This window comes from Galleria mellonella, unplaced genomic scaffold (genome assembly GCF_026898425.1).
Source record: "Galleria mellonella isolate WM207_F2 unplaced genomic scaffold, CSIRO_AGI_GalMel_v1 utg537, whole genome shotgun sequence".
NCBI lineage: Eukaryota > Metazoa > Arthropoda > Insecta > Lepidoptera > Pyralidae > Galleria > Galleria mellonella.
Genome location: NW_026442112.1, coordinates 1,787,976 through 1,806,249, shown reverse-complemented (window position 1 = coordinate 1,806,249; position 18,274 = coordinate 1,787,976). Strand labels below are relative to the sequence as shown.

The following is an 18,274-nucleotide window of genomic DNA, read 5'->3' as shown; positions in this document are numbered from 1 at the left end:
TTTTATTTTAGTTTTTTTCACTTGTAATTTTAACAGTCAGATTAGAAATTAAGATGTTCAGAAAACCTCAACACGTGTTACCCGTGGTGCGGTCTACGTGGTTGTAAATTGCCTTACCTTCGCAAAAGACAATATTTGTCCATTATTGTAATTGTCCACCACAGTTACTATGTTTGCTGTACAAATAGATACCTACCTGAACGTTAATTGGATTAATTTTATGTTAGTACTTGATATTGCTACCTTTCGTACTACGATTGTGCGTTACACATTTTTCTAAACTTTAAAAAGATGCCCTATTCCTCTACAGGTATGTAGGTACAAATACATAGCATATTTTATTATTAATATTAATAAAATATATTTTGCTAAACGAAATGTAGACTGTGTATTAATGTATGTTGAGGGTTACGTTCACTACAATGGCAACTATTGAGGAATGTCTCTGACTACCCCATTAAAGATTATGGATGTGAGGTTTTTTAATAGATAAAAATGGAATGATAACCCCGCCTGCGCTAATGTTATACACTGGCGGTACACCAGTGAAGGTGCGAATGAAAAGGCAGGTCAGTTAGCCCATCATAATGAATACACTTGGAATTCAGAATGATAGTTTCCAGGGGAGGGCACGAGGAGGTCGACCTGATAGGGTATATTGCTAACAATGGGACTGGTAGCCCACATTGCTAACAATCCCTTCTTTCTTATATGTGAGGTTTTTATTTACCGTATCTCCTATGACTTGATTTGTAGTATTTTTGTTCACTTCTTGGAATGAAATTCCCAAGAGTTGGTCTGAGATATATAATATAAAATACATAGTATAAAACAAAGTCGATTCCCCACTGTCTTTCCCTATGTATGCTTAGATCTTTAAAATTATGCAACGAATTTTGATGCGGTTTTTTTAATAGATAGAGTGATTCAAGAGGAAGATTTATATGTATAATACATGTATAACATAGTAGAGAAACACTGAAAATTTAAAGGTTTCTAACGTGATGTGATGCAATGTGCACCCGTATGAAGCCGGGGCGTGTCGCTAGTTATACGATATAATAATACCAATAAATTGGTATACAATAATTATACAATATCATAAAAATAAATCTAGTAACTTCTACGTGATACAAACACACGCACAGAAATCATAATATAGATGTTTCCCTATTAATAGTTGTACGTGTAAGCCCCTCCATCAATGACTTAATGGGTTTTATCAATTTTCATCTGTGTGCGTGAATACGTATACGAATATAGATAACACTAATTCATCTTTTTAGTTAGTAACAACTATGTATAGTACAGCCATCTAATACAGATATCTAAATTAATTTAGTAGCCAAATTCTTTATGAAGTAGACAGAGAAAATTGAGAATTAAATTGTTAAATGAAATGAAACAAAATTTGCAACTTATTTTTTTTTATTTGGTGAAATAAATTAGGTATATTTAATAATTATGCATCTAAATCTATTTATAAACATTCATTTGTCAGTTAATAAGGTACATAGAATTTTTTTCTCTTTATAAAAAAATTGTCAATGAAATCTTAACTAATAGTGTAAGTAACGTCAATCTCATAATGTAATCTAGTCATCTTTTTTTTATGCAACTTAGAATAAAAAAGCTGACGGCCCACCTGATGGAAAGTAGTAACCGTCACCTATAGACATGAGCAGTACCATATACATAACAGAGTACTATATACTATTTCGCCAATGATACCTCTCATGCGTTGCTATTCCTGAGGACTCAGGTGTTATTCCTCTGTACCCTGTAAATTCACTGCCATATCCCACCCTTCACATCGAAACACGGCCATGCAAACAACTGCTTCACGGTAAAAACACGAATGAATCAGTTCTTATCGAGCTTGCGTTATGTGGTAACATTAAATATTTAGTAGAGGAAATGCAATATATTATAATGTAAAAAATGTAGATTTAATTAAAAACATATCAGTTATTAATAACACCGTTTTGTATTTCGGGTTGTTATACTAAAAATAACAAACATTTTTTAAATCTATTGAAATCTGTATTAAATTAATTTTAAATTATTAATATTTAAAAAACATAAATAAATTTATATTAGGTATTAAATATATATATAAAATTACTTGTTTGACAAACATTGTTTGTTAGGTTCATACATTATTATAAAACATGGACGTTTTAATGCCAGATATATATTAATATTTATATAATACCGTGTGATCCCGGCATAGGATGGACCACCCCTTCCTTTCCCATGGGTGTCGTAAGAGGCGATTAAAAGAACTTAATAGTCAAGGGACGGGGAGCTGCATCCCTCTTAAAAACATCACCAAAGCCTAACTGCAGTTGCCAAACCGTCTGCCAAGCGTGGCAACTACTGGCAAATCCCCTCTTATGGGGCCTATATACAACAATGGACAGTTAATGGCTTATATGATGATAATGATGATATAATATTTAATAAACAAGTATAAAAATACAAAATATTTGTGCTGCATATGCGTACTTATAATTATACGCCATAGTACTGTTCTATATTAAAAATTATAAACTTAATATCTACCTAATTAAGTAATGCAGATTGACGAACCGTTCGTCCAATTTTATAAAGCTTATTTAATAACTACACGTTGCTAAATGATAAATGAGAAATTAATTTAATGATTAAAAAACTAAACAATCGGATTTATATAAATCTAAACGTGCATAAAATTATCTATTCTAAAAATAATGTCCAATCTGACAGACAATTTAATTGGATTTAATAATTTTAAAATGAAACTTAATTTTCCAACAATATTATGTGCTCGTAAAAAGGGATCAATATTTAGTTAATAAATAGCTGACATATATTTTTTTTTAATAAAAAGTCCGCTTTTTTAGTGTTACAAGTAATTAAATTAAAAATATCTCCAAGTCAGACCGATTTTTGAAATTTTAATTGAGAACTATTTTTTCTGACATAATATAAATGACATATATAGGTATTGCTTTGAATATAAAAGTATTTATATATATTTATGTATAATTACAACAGCGACTATTTTTAATTATTTAAAAACTAAAACATATTTTATGTCCATATTCAAAATATTGTATAAATTAAGGTAATCAGTAAATATAAAGATCATTACAAATAATTATGCACAGTTTATCTTGTTTTTTCAAATATATTCATAAGGATTTTGTATTGTTTTTATTTTTTAATTTAACCTTACAATACCATTTCTCTCATATACTGAGTATTATGTCAATATGGTAACCCTATTCACCCACATACATGGATAAAAAAATTAACCTATTGTTGACAAAGCAAAGGAATACACTTTTATCTATACAATCTAAGATATTTTAAATATTTATATAATTTTAAATATTTTTTTATGGGTTACAAAATGGAGAAGTGGCCACTCACCGTTAATAACCAATTATGCATTAAATTTTTAATGCAGGACATATACTAGATTGAAAATTGGCTTATTTTCCATTCGTATTATAAAACAATGGCCGTCAAAGCTGATTTCAGATTCTGACACAGTATGTACTTACGTCTTTGGAAGCTATTTACAACTGGTTGCGGCGAGGTAAGAACCAGCCATGCAGACATTTGGGCACGGGCGAGGGCGCACAGAAGGTGGCTCGTGCCAGTTCGCGAAGTCCTCGTGCCTCCAGCACCAGCAGTGCGACACGGCGGCACTGGGCACCAGCGCCGCCCCACACCAGCGCACTCAGTATCACACCATCGTCCTCCTCCTGTCCACCCATAATTAATATTCACTGCTACTTTCATTCAGTAAATCAAGTAATTTATATCGCAGATAAGGTAAATAAGACATTTTAATGAAACTTTATTTAAATGAAAAACAGACTAAAATAAAATGCCCCTAGATTGTCTGCTCTCACTTAGCCACGACCTATGTTATAATCCACATTTTTCACAATCAATTGTATATTGCCGTATATGAAAAAGAATAAACTACCATTTAGTGTAGGTTTTATTTAAAACAAAACCAATTCCTTATAACTACAGCACCATCATCTAAAACATAATTTTAGATGCTGGCATGAAAAAAAGAAATGATGACAAAGGAATAAAGTAAACAAAAAATGCTGGCATTTAAAAAAAAATATGAAAAAAGAATAAACCACTGTTTAGTGTAGGTTTTATTAAAAAAAAAAAGCCAATTCCTTATAACTACAGCAGAACCATTATCTAGAACGAAATTTTAGATGCTGGCAATTTTCATTAAAAAAAAAGATTCATTAAAAAGTTTTATAAGTACCTATATGAATAAATCAGTAACGAAATCTTAAACTATAAGAAGAGGATATTAGCCAACTATCGTTTTACTGACCAGACAATGTAGTAGAGTTCCTTTTTGAGTTTTTCTACTACTTAGTTAGTATACCATTGTAAGAAATAAGTTTAAAAACTGCGCATCAGAATCGGCCCCAGTGCTATGTTTCCCTAATCGCTTCAGTAGACAGACATATTCTGTTATCCCTGATATAACATAGTTTTGTGAATGGATTCTTCACCATTCTACGCTTACTCCACATTCGATTGTAATCCTAGATTTAGCTAGAGTTACCCACAAAGTTGGCAAACAAGCATGCACCAGGTCTGATGGTAAATGGTCTCTGTAGGCTAGGACGCCTGCAACATTAGAGATGCACGTTGCCGACCCTGAAGAAAGCTTAATATGCCCTTTTTGAAGAACGCCACCCTGCAGTCTCTAGAAAAAACCTCAGCTCATTCCACAGCCTGAATGTTCGCAAGAGAAATTTTTTTTGAAATTGCACTGTACGTGACCATTTTAGTTCAATACCAGAGGGAGACTTTGTACAAAAGTCGTTTTGCTTGACTACCTCTTTCTCATTCGTCTTTCAACCGTAAAGCAGTTGTGTTTGCATGGCTGTGTTTCGGTTTGAAGGGATATGGCGTGAATTTACTGGGTACAGAGGAATAACACCTGAGTCCTCAGGAATGGCAACGCATGGGGGGTATCATGCGCGAAACAGTATACTCGGTTATGTGTATATATATATATATATATATATATATATATATATATATATATATATATATATATATATATATATATATATCTTTTTAATTGTATGAAAAAGATTTGGACTAACCGTAGCACCAGGCGTGGGCACGAATATTGGCTCGCTAGGGTAACAGTTCGTGTCGCACCACGTCTTCGTCTCGCCAGTTTTTGTGTCCACTTTAATTATCTAATTATACAACAAAAAATACTATAAAAATACTGGAATCAGAAATCTGTAATTTAAAAATTTCACTGGATTCAATACAGATTTCAACACTCGTTGAATGTGACGAAATTTTTAAAATCTTGTCCCAATAAGTTGTTCAAAATCAACATGTTTGAAATGTATCGCTATTTTGTAGTTTACCAATTTAGATAATATGGAATATATTTCATAAAAATAATGGCTATGATGAAACGAGATGAATATACTTACTGTTCCAGGATTAGCAGCGTCCACATCTGAGCTGATAGCGTAGAAGTACCGGTAAGGGCGACCTTAAAACAATTATTTCATAATATTACTAGTCTATAATAGTAATGACGATTTTTTCTTGACAACTGCAAATCGTATACAAGCTGTAGTAAGACAGCCAACTAATTGTGTTACTTAAAAATATGGTACTCTTTTAACTAAATAAAAAAATCGATTCACTATGGTATAAATTAAAACGTATAATAAAGCAACTCGAAAATGTAGTAGATCTTATATATATATATATATATATATATATATATATATATATATATATATATATATATATATTCTTTATTGCACTTGTAAGTTACATATAAAATAATGTATTTATAAATGTTGCGAGCAAGGGTGGACTTATCTCTGACAGAGATCTCTTCCAGTCAACCCAGTATAGTAAGAAAGCATTTCGTTAGCGGGCAGCTGAAGTGCTACAACTATTAATACATAAACAAATATATAGTTAAATAAAATATTAAAATATATAATAAAATATTACATAAATACATACACTATAAATACATACAATACCTACCTACTTATATAATATATGTTAAAATAAATTAATGTACTACTTACATTAGAAATTATGTTTAATGATTTTAAGATTTGACAGTTCAATTAGAAAAATACAAAAAACTTCTACTTTTTAAGTCAGTTAAATTTACAGTAATTTTCCCTCAGAGTTCAGGGTTTGAGAATAAATATATAAAATTCATAATTTATTGAATACATGCATAAACATCACAATTGATTCAGCCGTTTAGACATGAAAACAAAACAAAGCCAATCCAGTAACGCGGTAGCTCAACTGATAAAAGATATGGTCCCGACGTAACGTAAAAGGTGTGGATTGGATGTATTTTCAATCACTTAATAATTATTGGAATATAATCTTCATATTTTTATAATATATCTATTTATTTATTTATTTAAGTAACACCAACAGCATATTGCATTATAACATATAGGTATTACAAACATTAAATATAATACAATATTAATGCACATGCCTATTATAAGTATTCACAGCATTCACTTTAACATAATTATACAGTGCAAGAAAATGAAGTAAATAATAAAAACAAACATGTAACCTAAGTTGTGAGCAATATCAGAAAATACGATTATGAGTGAATTGAATTAAAAAATATTAAAAAAATATATATTATGATAATTAGAGTTAATTTTCATTAGATTGTTGTACAAAGTGCTTCAGCAATTTATTCCTGTAGGAATTCGAATTATCATACACTATACCAATTTCAGGTAATTTGGCATTAATTTCATTGTATGATGCAATAATCCAATTAAGACAACTTTAATATTAGTCTAGATGTAGGTGACTTACCGTTGTACAAGTCGTAATGTATTCTAGGAGTTTCGCAGCCAAGCTCTGCCAGTAGGCGCGGTTCTACGCGCGAGCAGTTGGTTGCATTCAGCGGAAGCTCGAGTCGCTTTGGGCGGCCGCGGAACCATTCCGCGTAGTCTGCGTTACTTTGCATCGTCTATAAAGGAATATTTTTCAATAATACACCAGAATAGAATCGTCTTTTGCTCTTCTGGAACATTCTAGGGTAGCTGGATTAACTATACACTCAAGCACAATGGTAGGCTATCACGAGATTAAGTATAGAAGTAAAGCCTTTTGGTCTTTTTGAATAGTCTATAATGGTTGAGTTAACTACAAACGCAAACCCCGCTAAAACACAAGCTTGCGCGTTTACCGCTAAGAAAACCCCATTTGCTGTGGCTCCACAGTTCCAAGGCACGTCTCTTAACATCTCTAAAAGCATTGGGATCCTTGGTGTCGACATCTCTACTGATGTACAATTCCGTGGCCACCTCGAAGATAAGGTGAAGCTGGCATCCAAAAAACTCGGTGTGCTCAATAGAGCGAAGCATTACTTCACGCTAGATCAGCGATTAATGCTCTACAAATCGACATAACAGAGTATACTGTTTCGCCCATGATACTCCCCATGCTTTGCCATTCCTGAGGACTTAGGTGTTATTCCCCTGTACCCTGTAAATTCACGCCATATCCCACCCTTTTAACCGAAACGCAGCCATACAAACACAACTGCTGTACGGTTGAAACACGAATGGGACAGAGGTACCCAAGCAAACGACTTTTGTACAAAATCTCCCTCTGGTAATATATAATAATAATATTAGTTTATAATATTCTTACTTCAATGGCGTTTATATACATGGCGTCTATAGCCTTGGCGTCCTTGTAAGCGCAGAGGTCCACCACCAGGACGCCGTCATGTTCGTAAGCGTTGATGATGTGCAAGTAGAAGAGCGGCTCCGTCCTGTACCGTTTCACCTCCTTACCGTCCCTACGACTCAGTAGGACTATGTGTGTCTGCAAAACAAAAATTCTAGACAGTTGGTATCTAATCTACAGTATCTAAAATGATGACAAACACTCAGATCCAACTGTCTAGTTAGTTCCGAATGACTAAAATAATGTAGAGTTTCACAGGATGGCAACGGAGTTCATCTCTGGTGTTAATTAATTAATATAAAATACATTGTATATACAAGTGAAATAATTTATATTAGGACTTGTCATGCGAACTGGTGAAAACTGTAATGCCTGACAACCTGTTTTGTAAATAAATAAATAAAATTAAAAAATAATAGGCACTTCGTAACAAGCTTATAAAAAGATCATCTAACTGGCTGTATGGGGGGAAAGGGATTGTTAGTAATGGAGACTGAGAATCCCATTGCTAGCAATATACCCAACCAGGTCGACCTCCTCGCGGTTCTCCCTGGAAACTATTATGGTTAATTCCTTATGAATTCATCATTCATGATGATAACTGACCTGTTTTCATTCTTATCTATCACCCTTCACTGGTGCTCCGCCAGCTTATCCCGTTAGCGCAGGCGAGGTGGGGTTCCATACCATTTTCACCCATCAAAAAAAACTGGCTGTATGACGATATGCATAATGCGTCATTTTATAAGGTAATTTTATAAAAAACAAACGCACACAGTAATAAATCTCTTCTTAAGATTACATGTAATAATTTTACAATTTGTCTTCACTTATTATCGATTACTATGAATTATCATCACGAAAAATTGATCTATTACAAGTCAATTTTGCATCAGATGAAATGTGAAAATGGATAAAACAAGCGAAAGGTGGTGACCTTTGATACTCTATTCTCTTTGCTTCCCCCATATTATGAAGTAAGATGATATATTAAGAAATATGAATAATTTGAACTTCCACAGCGCAGGTACGCGAAGAGTGAAATAGTTGTTTTGGAAAAGGTTTCAGGTTCTATTTTTAGTCGAACCAATATGGAAAAATTACATATCTAAACTAGCGGTATCTAAATATTCTGTGTAAGAAGCAAATATCTAATCATTATGTTTGGGGGGGGGGGAGGGATTGTTTGTGATGCGGATTACCATTCTCATTGCTAACAATTTACCCCAACAGGGCGACCTCCCCGTGCCCCCCCCCCCTGGAAACCACCGTGCTGAATTCCAAGTGAGCCAGTGATCAAGTGACTTCATCATGAAGAGCTAACTTACCTGTCTTTTCATTCTCACGTATCATTCCTCACTAGTGCCCCGCCAGCGTATTCGTTAGCGCAGGCGGGGTTACCACTCCATTCAACAAATCATTATGTTTGCCTGGTCTTTCATTACATAACGAATTTTTATATTTAAGTATTCATGATCACAATACATACATGAGATAGAACGATTAAGCAATATCTGGCGTCTTATTCTTTTCCATGCATACAGTTACGAAATCATATGTACCGGTAGATTTACAACCATAACAGTGCCATAGATATAACAGAAAATACTGTGTCGCCCATGATACCTCTCACTGTTCGAGGACTAAAGTGTTATGCCTTTCGGACCGAAACACATAATCATTTCTCTAAAGGACATTCATATTGTCTCATACCTCGTGATTGGGGTACCAGTGAAGGCTGGATGCAAGTGGTTCGTTCGACAGCTGACTTTTGACCATAGTCAACAGAGATACTGACAGCGGTTGCTCCACTATCACGAAATAGTTCTCTGTTATACCTGCAATTATAAAAATTGCTTGTAAACGAAGAAAGGACTTCAGTAAAAGCTATGCTTTTATGTAAATGTCCTTGCCAGCTATCACAGACTTAAATTTGCAGAAGACAACCCCTAGTTCAGTAAAACATTCAAAATTTTATGTCGTTTACCACCCATATTTCTTAAGTAAAATAATTTTGTTCTACCCACAGAACACTCTCTTACGAGGATACTAATGATTTCACTTTTTATATATATTTTTTTATACAACTTAGAATGGCAAACAAGCTGACGGCCCACCTGATGGAAAGTGGTAACCGTCGCCTATAGACATGAGCAATACCACGGATATAACAGAGTGTACTGTTTCGCCCATGAACAAAGTCTCCCTCTGGTATATATATATATATATATATATATATATATATATATATATACAGATGTTTTAAGAGGGACGCGTCATCATCGTCATATCAACATCCACTGTAAGAAACCACTGCTGAACATATCAGGTCTCCCTGAAGAGAGAGGTTTTGCCAATAGTCGCCAAGCTTGGCAGGCGATTGGCAACAATTGAATACACCGTACCGTTCAATAATTATAGAGTTTACTCACCAAAAGTGTGCATGTACGCTGGGTGCAGCGGCCATCTTGGACTCATATTAGCTACAATATGCGCTTTCGCGAACATATCACCTGCATTTCAAAGTGCATAAATATTATTTATTCCGCAATGCGATACAGTGACTGAATAAGAATGCAATACGTAACAATGTTTTTCATCTCAAAAATTGCATTTTTTTTATACAACTTAGAATGGCAAACAAGCTCACGGCCCACCTGATGGAAAGTGGTAACCGTCGCCTATAGACATGAAATGAAATGAAATGAAATGAAATGAAATATTTATTTGCTTTAAACAGACATTTGACATTATAAGGGCCATGTGACACAACTTTTTGGCATCTGTCTAATTGCATTAAAATTGTAGGCATGCAAATCTAATTTATTCTCCTTCTGGTAAGTGTGTTTTGAAATTTAATTTATACTAATACATTATTATGTGCAAATGAATAATAAAAAAAAGAAAAAAAAATCAATTTCATTTTCACTCATATACAATTATCAAGTAAAAATTACATATTCAATTAAAATAAAATTAACAATTACATTATTATTATTTTTTCAATTAATATATAAATTACAATTTTTGACAAAATTTATTCGTATAGTTTAAGGATTTATATTATGACAATTATGTTAACTGTTTTTGATGTGTAGGCATAATATGATCTTACATCATCTGTAAAAGACCTTATCCAGAAGCCATAGATGAAGATATACTTTACAATAAATAACAAATTTCAATATTATATCTAAAAAATCTGAAGGATGCAATGTTTATTGCTCTCCCAGTCAGGAATAAAATACTCGAAATATTTGAATAAACAGACAAAGCTTCTGGGTTGTTATTCCAATTTCGTACACACATTTATAATTTATAGTCTATTATATAAGCCGGGTGTGAAATAGATATACCTAAGATATTTTCATCCTAATTTATTTATTTATTTATAGGATCACCAACATAAGATACAGCGAAACATTTCAATACAATACACACTTATAGGCAGCCACAGCATGCTTTGTGTTTGATAAACATTAAAACAGAATTAAATTATTAAATGTCATTAAATGAATAAAGATATTAACAATATGAATAGATATATAGATAGATAATTTATTTACATTATTTACAGCGCACAAATCACACATTATCACACATACATAATATACAGTAAAAGATATAAAAGAATAAAAAACAAAAAAAAAGCAATATAATAATAATATAACAACTAAAAAGGCTGCAAGTGAACTATAAAATTATTCGTATATTGAAAATTATAAAACTATACCTTTTTCGGTGTAAGGAAATTTCACAATGACATGCTTCAGCCTTCCTTGAACTATAGACATTCCCAGATTGTATACATCGCCTGAAAAATAAAAGTTTTAAACTTAGTCCCCTTTACATATTACTCAGTATTTTTTTGTTTACATTACGACGCTCTAAATAAGCCCTACTTTCTGTCTAAGAATTGAATTGCTCGAGAATTTATATAAGGCTTGTGTTTAACCTACAACTGCAAGAACTACTACTACTACTAAACTAATAACTACTAGTAGGGGGGAAAGGTATTGTTAGTAATGGAGACTGAGAATCCCATTGCTATCAATATACCCAACCAGGTCGACCTGCTCGCGGTTCCCCCTGGAAACTATCATGGTTAATTCCTGATGAATTCATCATGATGGGCTAACTGGCCTGTTTTCATTCTCACCTATCACCCTTCACTGGTGCTCCGCCAGCGTATCCCGTTACCGCAGGCGGGGTTACCATACCATTTTCACTAATCAAAAAAAAAAACTACTAGTACAAGAACTATATGTATGTCTATAGACGACGTTACCACTTGACATCAGGTGGGCTGTCAGTTAAGTTGTATGAAAAATTAAATAAAAATTATCTAATATCTTTAAATTCATAGATTAAATATAGATAGATAGATACTCTTTATTGTTTCCTCTATAAGATTACAATAGTAAACTTATTATACATTTAAACAATTACAAATAAATAATATAAAATATAGTAACGCTAATATTACATTTATAAAAATTACTTGAAAGAAGTGTGCAGAAAATGCACTGAATTTTCAAAAGTATAATAACTAAAAAACCTATTTTTTTTTCTTTTTCTTCTCAATGTCCTATACCCAAAGGTTGTCTGGAAGATATTGCTTATCGATAAGGCCTCCTTTTGTATCACTTCTCATTAATATTTACTGTATTTGTAATTTCCCTTTTTACTTGGTGCAATAAAGTGTAAATAAATAAATAAATATTTTTGCTGACCATTGGGCATGACGTGTGGGTGTGAAGTATGGTTGACCAACGAAACAGAATCCATAAGGTTCCTCCTTTCCAACGTGTCCAAAGTCTCAGGGTCTATTCTAGAAGAAAAACCATAAAAATATTGCGTATAGAAGATTTGATGAAAACTAAGATTAATATTTGTTTCGCTGAATTTGTGGATCAGATGGCAGTAATTGTATCAAATAAGACAAAACAAATAATAAATTGTTAATTTAATTTATTTTTTGTTTAAGTTAGTTTGATTAGTTGTGTATATATATATAATGTATAATGGATAGATAACTAATTAATTGAATTTATATTGTATTTTTTGTGTTGTACATAAAATTTTGATTGGTTAATAATATTAATAAAACGAATAATATTAATTCGTGTTTCAATACCAGAGGGAGACTTTGTACAAAAGTCGATTGCTTGGGTACCTCTGTCCCATTCGTGTTTCAACCGTGAAGCAGTTGTGTTTGAAGAGGCGTGAATTTACTGGGTACAGAGGAATAACACCTGAGTCCTCAGGAATGGCTACGCGGCGGCGGGGGGGGGGGGGGTATCATGGGCGAAACAGTATACTCTGTTATGTCCATGGTACTGCTCATGTCTATAGGCGACGGTTACCACTTTCCATCAGGTGGGCCGTCAGCTTGTTTGCTTTAGCTTTCTTAAAAAAAAAAATAGTAAATTTAAGGATAAGTGTTTTTCATAAGATATGGAAGAATATTATATTCACCGATGTATAACAGGACCTTCAGTGAAAGCATAAATTTCATCTCCAAATGGATACAATGATATCATCGCGTTGTCGGACAACGATTCCCCCGGCTTGAACAATGCTGCTATCCTGAAAGTGTATAAAAATAAATAAGTAAATGTTATATTTCAAAGCTGCATAAAAAAAAATATAATTTAACTAATTAAGTAAATTAAGTTAATTCCTTCTACCCAAAGGTTGTCTGGAAGAGATTGCTTAGCAATAAGACCGCTTTTTGTACTACACTATACGTATTGAAAATTGTTTTAATAAATCATGTTATGTTGGTGCAATAAAGTGTTAAATAATTAAAGAAATAAATAAATAAATAAGTACCTATTTTTTTAATTGTTCTATCAAATTTATAATATAGATAGATATTCTTTATTGTATCCTCCAAAAGATTACAATAGTAAACTTATTTCTAGATATAAACAATTACAAGAAATAATCACAATAAGAAAACAATGGGCGGCCTTATCGCTAAAAATGATCTCTTCCAGGCAACCTTTGGACGGAGAGGAGACAATTTTATTAAAAAAATTGTTTGTTTGGAAATACTTTTATTTTGTGGAATAAATATGATATTGGAAATTGCATGTAAATTTTTGGTCTTAAATTAAGCTTCATTGATGAAAACAACCCCGAAAACCGCACTGTATGTTACCATTTAAGCTTTATTCTTTATTGTACACAATCTTTCTTAAAACATCACTAAAAGCCTAACTGCGATTGTCAATCCGCCTGCCAAACATGGCAACTACTGACAAACATCCCTTTATGGGGGGAGGGGGGAAGAGATTGTTAGTAGTGGGATCTAATGGACCCATTGCTAGCAATACACCCTATCAGGTCGACCTCCACGCGGTTCCCCCTGGAAACCATTGTGATTAATTATAATGCAATTTGTCACGATGGGCTAACCGATCTGCCTTCATCCTCACCTATCATCCCTCACTGGTGACCCGCCAACGTATCCCGATAGCGCAGGCGGGGTTACCATTATTTTTTTTTATACAACTTAGAATGGCAAACAAGCTGACGGCCTACCTGATGGAAAGTGGTAACTGTTGCCTATAGACATTTTTCTTTTAACCATTAAAAGAAAAAAACATCCCTTTATGGGGGAGGCCTATGCTCAGCAGCGGACGGTTAACAGTCGACATTATTGTATTGTAATTTTTTTTTTTATTTATAGAAAGTATTGTAGAGAAAACAGACCTGTCGAAGATAGTGTGGCAGGGGTCGGGCACGGCCCGCGTACCGAACTCTGTGACAACGATACGCGCGGCGGCGCGGTTCTTCTTGAACGTGTTGGACTGCAGGAACCGGCATTGGTACGTAACGCTGCCGTCGTTAATTGCGAACCTAAGCAACATAAAATTTAATTTGTAGCTTCAAATTACTCAGCGAGCTATAGTTTGACATGCCTGCTGAGGCACAAAGCAGTGACATAACATACTGGACAACACTACGTCATTACATGACTTCCAATCACAAATTAGTGACTTTAAATAATCCAAACATGATTTAAAATATTCAGACATTCGGGACATTGGATTTTTTTTATACAACTTAGAATGGCAAAGAAGCTGACGGCCCACCTGATGGAAAGTGGCAACCGTCGCCTATAGACTTTGAGCAGTACCATGGATATAACAGAGTACACTGTTTTGCCCATGAGACCCCCGATGCGTTGCCATTTCTTAGGACTCAGGTGTTATTCCTCTGTACCCAGTAAATTCACGCCATATCCCACCCTTCAAACTGAAACACAGACATGCAAACACAACTGCTTCACGGTTGTAACACGAATGGGACAGGAGGTACCCAAGCAATCAACTTTTGTATAAAGTCTCCCTCTGGTATTTAGGATATCACACATTCAAGAATTGGCTTCGCTATTATTAATTAATTGATATGCAATAGAGGATTCTGTTCCAAAGTTATTGATCCCGTCTCACGGCCGTTCCGTTATTGGTCTAATTGCATAGAAACCTACCGGGGACAGGTTGTAGGCAGCTGAATTGGCTAATTAGGTACGTTCAAATGAACCGGCATTCGTAGTTGATTGGCATCCTCTAGGACATATTGTCTATTAGCTTCTCTGATAATTAGATATGTGGAACTGGGGCACCAGATCACTAGATGTAGAGCACAACAGAAGAAAGCATGCTTCTTCACAGAGATACCTACTTAGCAGTTTTTCTTACCGACTTCTGCCAAAAATGTATGTGATTCACTCTAAAGGTACAAATACAGAGCAGTCCTGAGGGCCTACCATGAAATGTTTTCCGAAATTTCGGAGCCAAACGAAATACAAATTTGATATTAAAATTACATAATACATGCAATTGTTTGCCGTTCTGGAAATATTGAAAATATATTTGTTAAAATATGTGTGTTCTTTGGACTTTTATGATAAACCTATGTAACGCTGAACTGTCGAACGAAATGTTAAACTCCATTTATTGGTTCAATTTTGGCCCATAAATAAAAACACGAAATTGAGCCACGACGTTTCTCGCCTGAAAATATCATGGATAATTATTTAAAAGAAAACATTATTTTTAGTTTTTTTCATCTCGAGAATATTGAAAGAAACAACTTTTTTAGTGTTTAAATAAAATAAGATAAATTTCTCTCGCTTGAGCTATTTTTTTTTAATGGATGATAATGGAACGGTAACCCCGCCTGCACTAACGGTATACCCTGGCGGGTTAGAATTTTAAATTATATAGCTTGACGTCTCAAAACTGGTGAACTTTTGTCAGCTAATTGTCGAATTAGTTGACTCGTTTTTTTTATCAGTGTTCTATTATAACTCACGCACATAACGTATCTTGATGTATCTATATTTAAATATTTAATAAAAAAAAATCAGTTTATACGCATTAAAAACATCAAAAATTATAAACCCATATCAAATATAGAACATATAAATACATAACTATATATTTGTATGTAAAGTTGACCTACTATTACTCAGAGATTCTTCGGAGATGGAATATAAAAGAATGTTATATATATTTGATTAATAATATGAGTAACATTTTGTACAAAAATTCGATTGCTTGCCACATGCGCAGCTCTGTTCCATTAGTGTTACAACCGTGAAGCAATGTGTTTGCATGGAATGTTTCGGTGAAAACAAGATGACATAGGATCGTTGGTTTACGATAGTCAGAGAAATAACATATTCTTCGGTAGGCAATTGATATCATGAAAATTATTTATACACTGTTATGTCCATGGTACTGCTCATGTCTATAGGTGACAATAATACTTTCCATCAGGTGGGCCGTCAGCTTGTTTGACCATTCTAAGTTGTAAAAAAAATTTTTTTGTGAACATTCTGTGTGTTTCTTATGAGACTTATAATAAACAAACCTATGAAGTAACGCTGAACTGTCGAAGAGATGTTCGAATCGCATAGATCCAACTTTCAACGAGCCTGGCCCATTGCGTAGTAGGCTACCCTGGAGCCACGACGGTATCTCGCCTTAAAATATCATTGGATAATTATTTAAATAGAAAATATTCGTTTATATATATTTCATCTCGAGAACATTGAAAAAAAAGCCTTCATCCGTTTCGATATCACCTATATCAGACAGATATCTTCATTCATTTCAATATTATATATTGGGCAATCGATATATATCTTTTATTGGCACCAGTATATAGATGATAATATATAGATGAAGCATATATAACCCATCGTAACAAATTTACCAATGAATCAATCACTATTGTTTCCAAGGGGAACCGCGAGAAGGTCGACCAGATAGGGTACATGGCTAGTAATAGGGTTATTAATCCCCATTACTAACAATTCCTTTCCCCCCCCCCTGATGAGTTATTGGTATACACTGGATTATATATTTAAAAGTGCTTGATTGCTATATATATGCTAATTGCTATATATTACCATTTCTACTCTACACAGAATATAATTTTCCCGTACCAATAATCATGAGGTATGTGATGAATACAAATTTATATATGGAGGATAGTCAGTATGTCCATCATTGATCATAGTTGGTATTTACATACACAAATATTGTACAAATTGTAAGAACATAAAATAAATCTATTCTGTATATCTACCTACCAGTAATCGTTCCTTCTAAAGGTTCAGTTACCTCTTCCTCACAAGACCTCAACCATACGCCGGAATCGCAGTTGGGATACAGTTTTTGTTGATCCACCGCCATCTCGCAAAATATAGCAACGATAAAAAAAGATTAAAAAAAAAAAAGTATTAAATATTTTCTATGAAAACTTATAAAGTTGTAGGTAACATAGATATGTATAAAATTTCTTACATTGTACGTTAAATGACTTATGACACAGTAACGTATTCATTTATTTTATCTCCCGACAAGAATTAATATTTTTAATATAATTATAAATCTTATTTATCCTAAGATTATAACATTAGTAATTTATATATTGAAACTGTATTTATTACAACGGAACTGTATAGAGTCACTCGCCGAAAATTGCGCGCGAAAATACCTATTCAATACATAAAAAAAACCCCGTAACACTTCTGTCATTCATTTAAACGGATAAACTAGCGTTCATTAAATATATAATATTTATTAATTAGAGAACTAGAGAGAGAGTAGAGAGAACTAAAAAGAGAATTAGAGAATGAATGATAATTAAATAAATTTTATTTTAAATCACATGATTTTAAATTATAGTTTTTATATCCAAAATTATTAAACAGTTAATATTAGGCAAATGGTACTCACAATTATTCTGTACTCAATGGATTCGCAATGTAAACTGCGCAGTGCCGAACTACGTACTGAGATGGGGTGGCCACCGCCGGGGATGGTCGCCCACGCAACGGCCGGAGCCGGAGACCTTCACCGCGGTTAGCATGTTGGATACACGTGCGACGGCTACTACATCACGAGTACTAAACAAACATTGTTTTTCTACAGAAGGTCCACTATTACTACTGGTTTCTACCAGTATAGTATTCTTATAACTCATA

The 18,274-nt window shown here is 33.5% G+C and overlaps 1 protein-coding gene across 1 annotated transcript; it reads right to left on the bottom strand.

Moving 5' to 3' along the window:
* Positions 1–1,927: 1,927 nt before the first annotated feature.
* LOC113513649 (carotenoid isomerooxygenase-like) lies at positions 1,928–18,201 on the bottom strand. The gene is made up of 14 exons (XM_052898804.1): positions 18,027–18,201; positions 17,378–17,480; positions 16,654–16,765; positions 14,485–14,631; positions 13,243–13,353; positions 12,498–12,595; positions 11,498–11,578; positions 10,197–10,277; positions 9,478–9,602; positions 7,726–7,902; positions 6,883–7,039; positions 5,493–5,554; positions 5,145–5,243; positions 1,928–3,755 (listed from the first exon to the last, which is right to left on the bottom strand). Exons 2-14 carry the CDS (start codon positions 17,478–17,480, stop codon positions 3,567–3,569), a joined length of 1,542 nt encoding a protein of 513 aa, XP_052754764.1. The 5' UTR covers positions 18,027–18,201; the 3' UTR covers positions 1,928–3,566.
* Positions 18,202–18,274: the final 73 nt, after the last annotated feature.

What these genes read in the sequence shown, in the direction of transcription:
- LOC113513649 (XM_052898804.1), bottom strand. Translation starts at nt 17,480, where the DNA reads ATGGCGGTGGATCAACAAAAACTGTATCCCAACTGCGATTCCGGCGTA. An exon ending in CCCACACGTCATGCCCAATG is followed by an intron (nt 11,579 to 12,497) that starts GTCAGCAAAAAT and finishes TTTATTTTTCAG; the next exon opens with GCGATGTATACAATCTGGGA. An exon ending in AGCGTACATGCACACTTTTG is followed by an intron (nt 9,603 to 10,196) that starts GTGAGTAAACTC and finishes TTATAATTGCAG; the next exon opens with GTATAACAGAGAACTATTTC.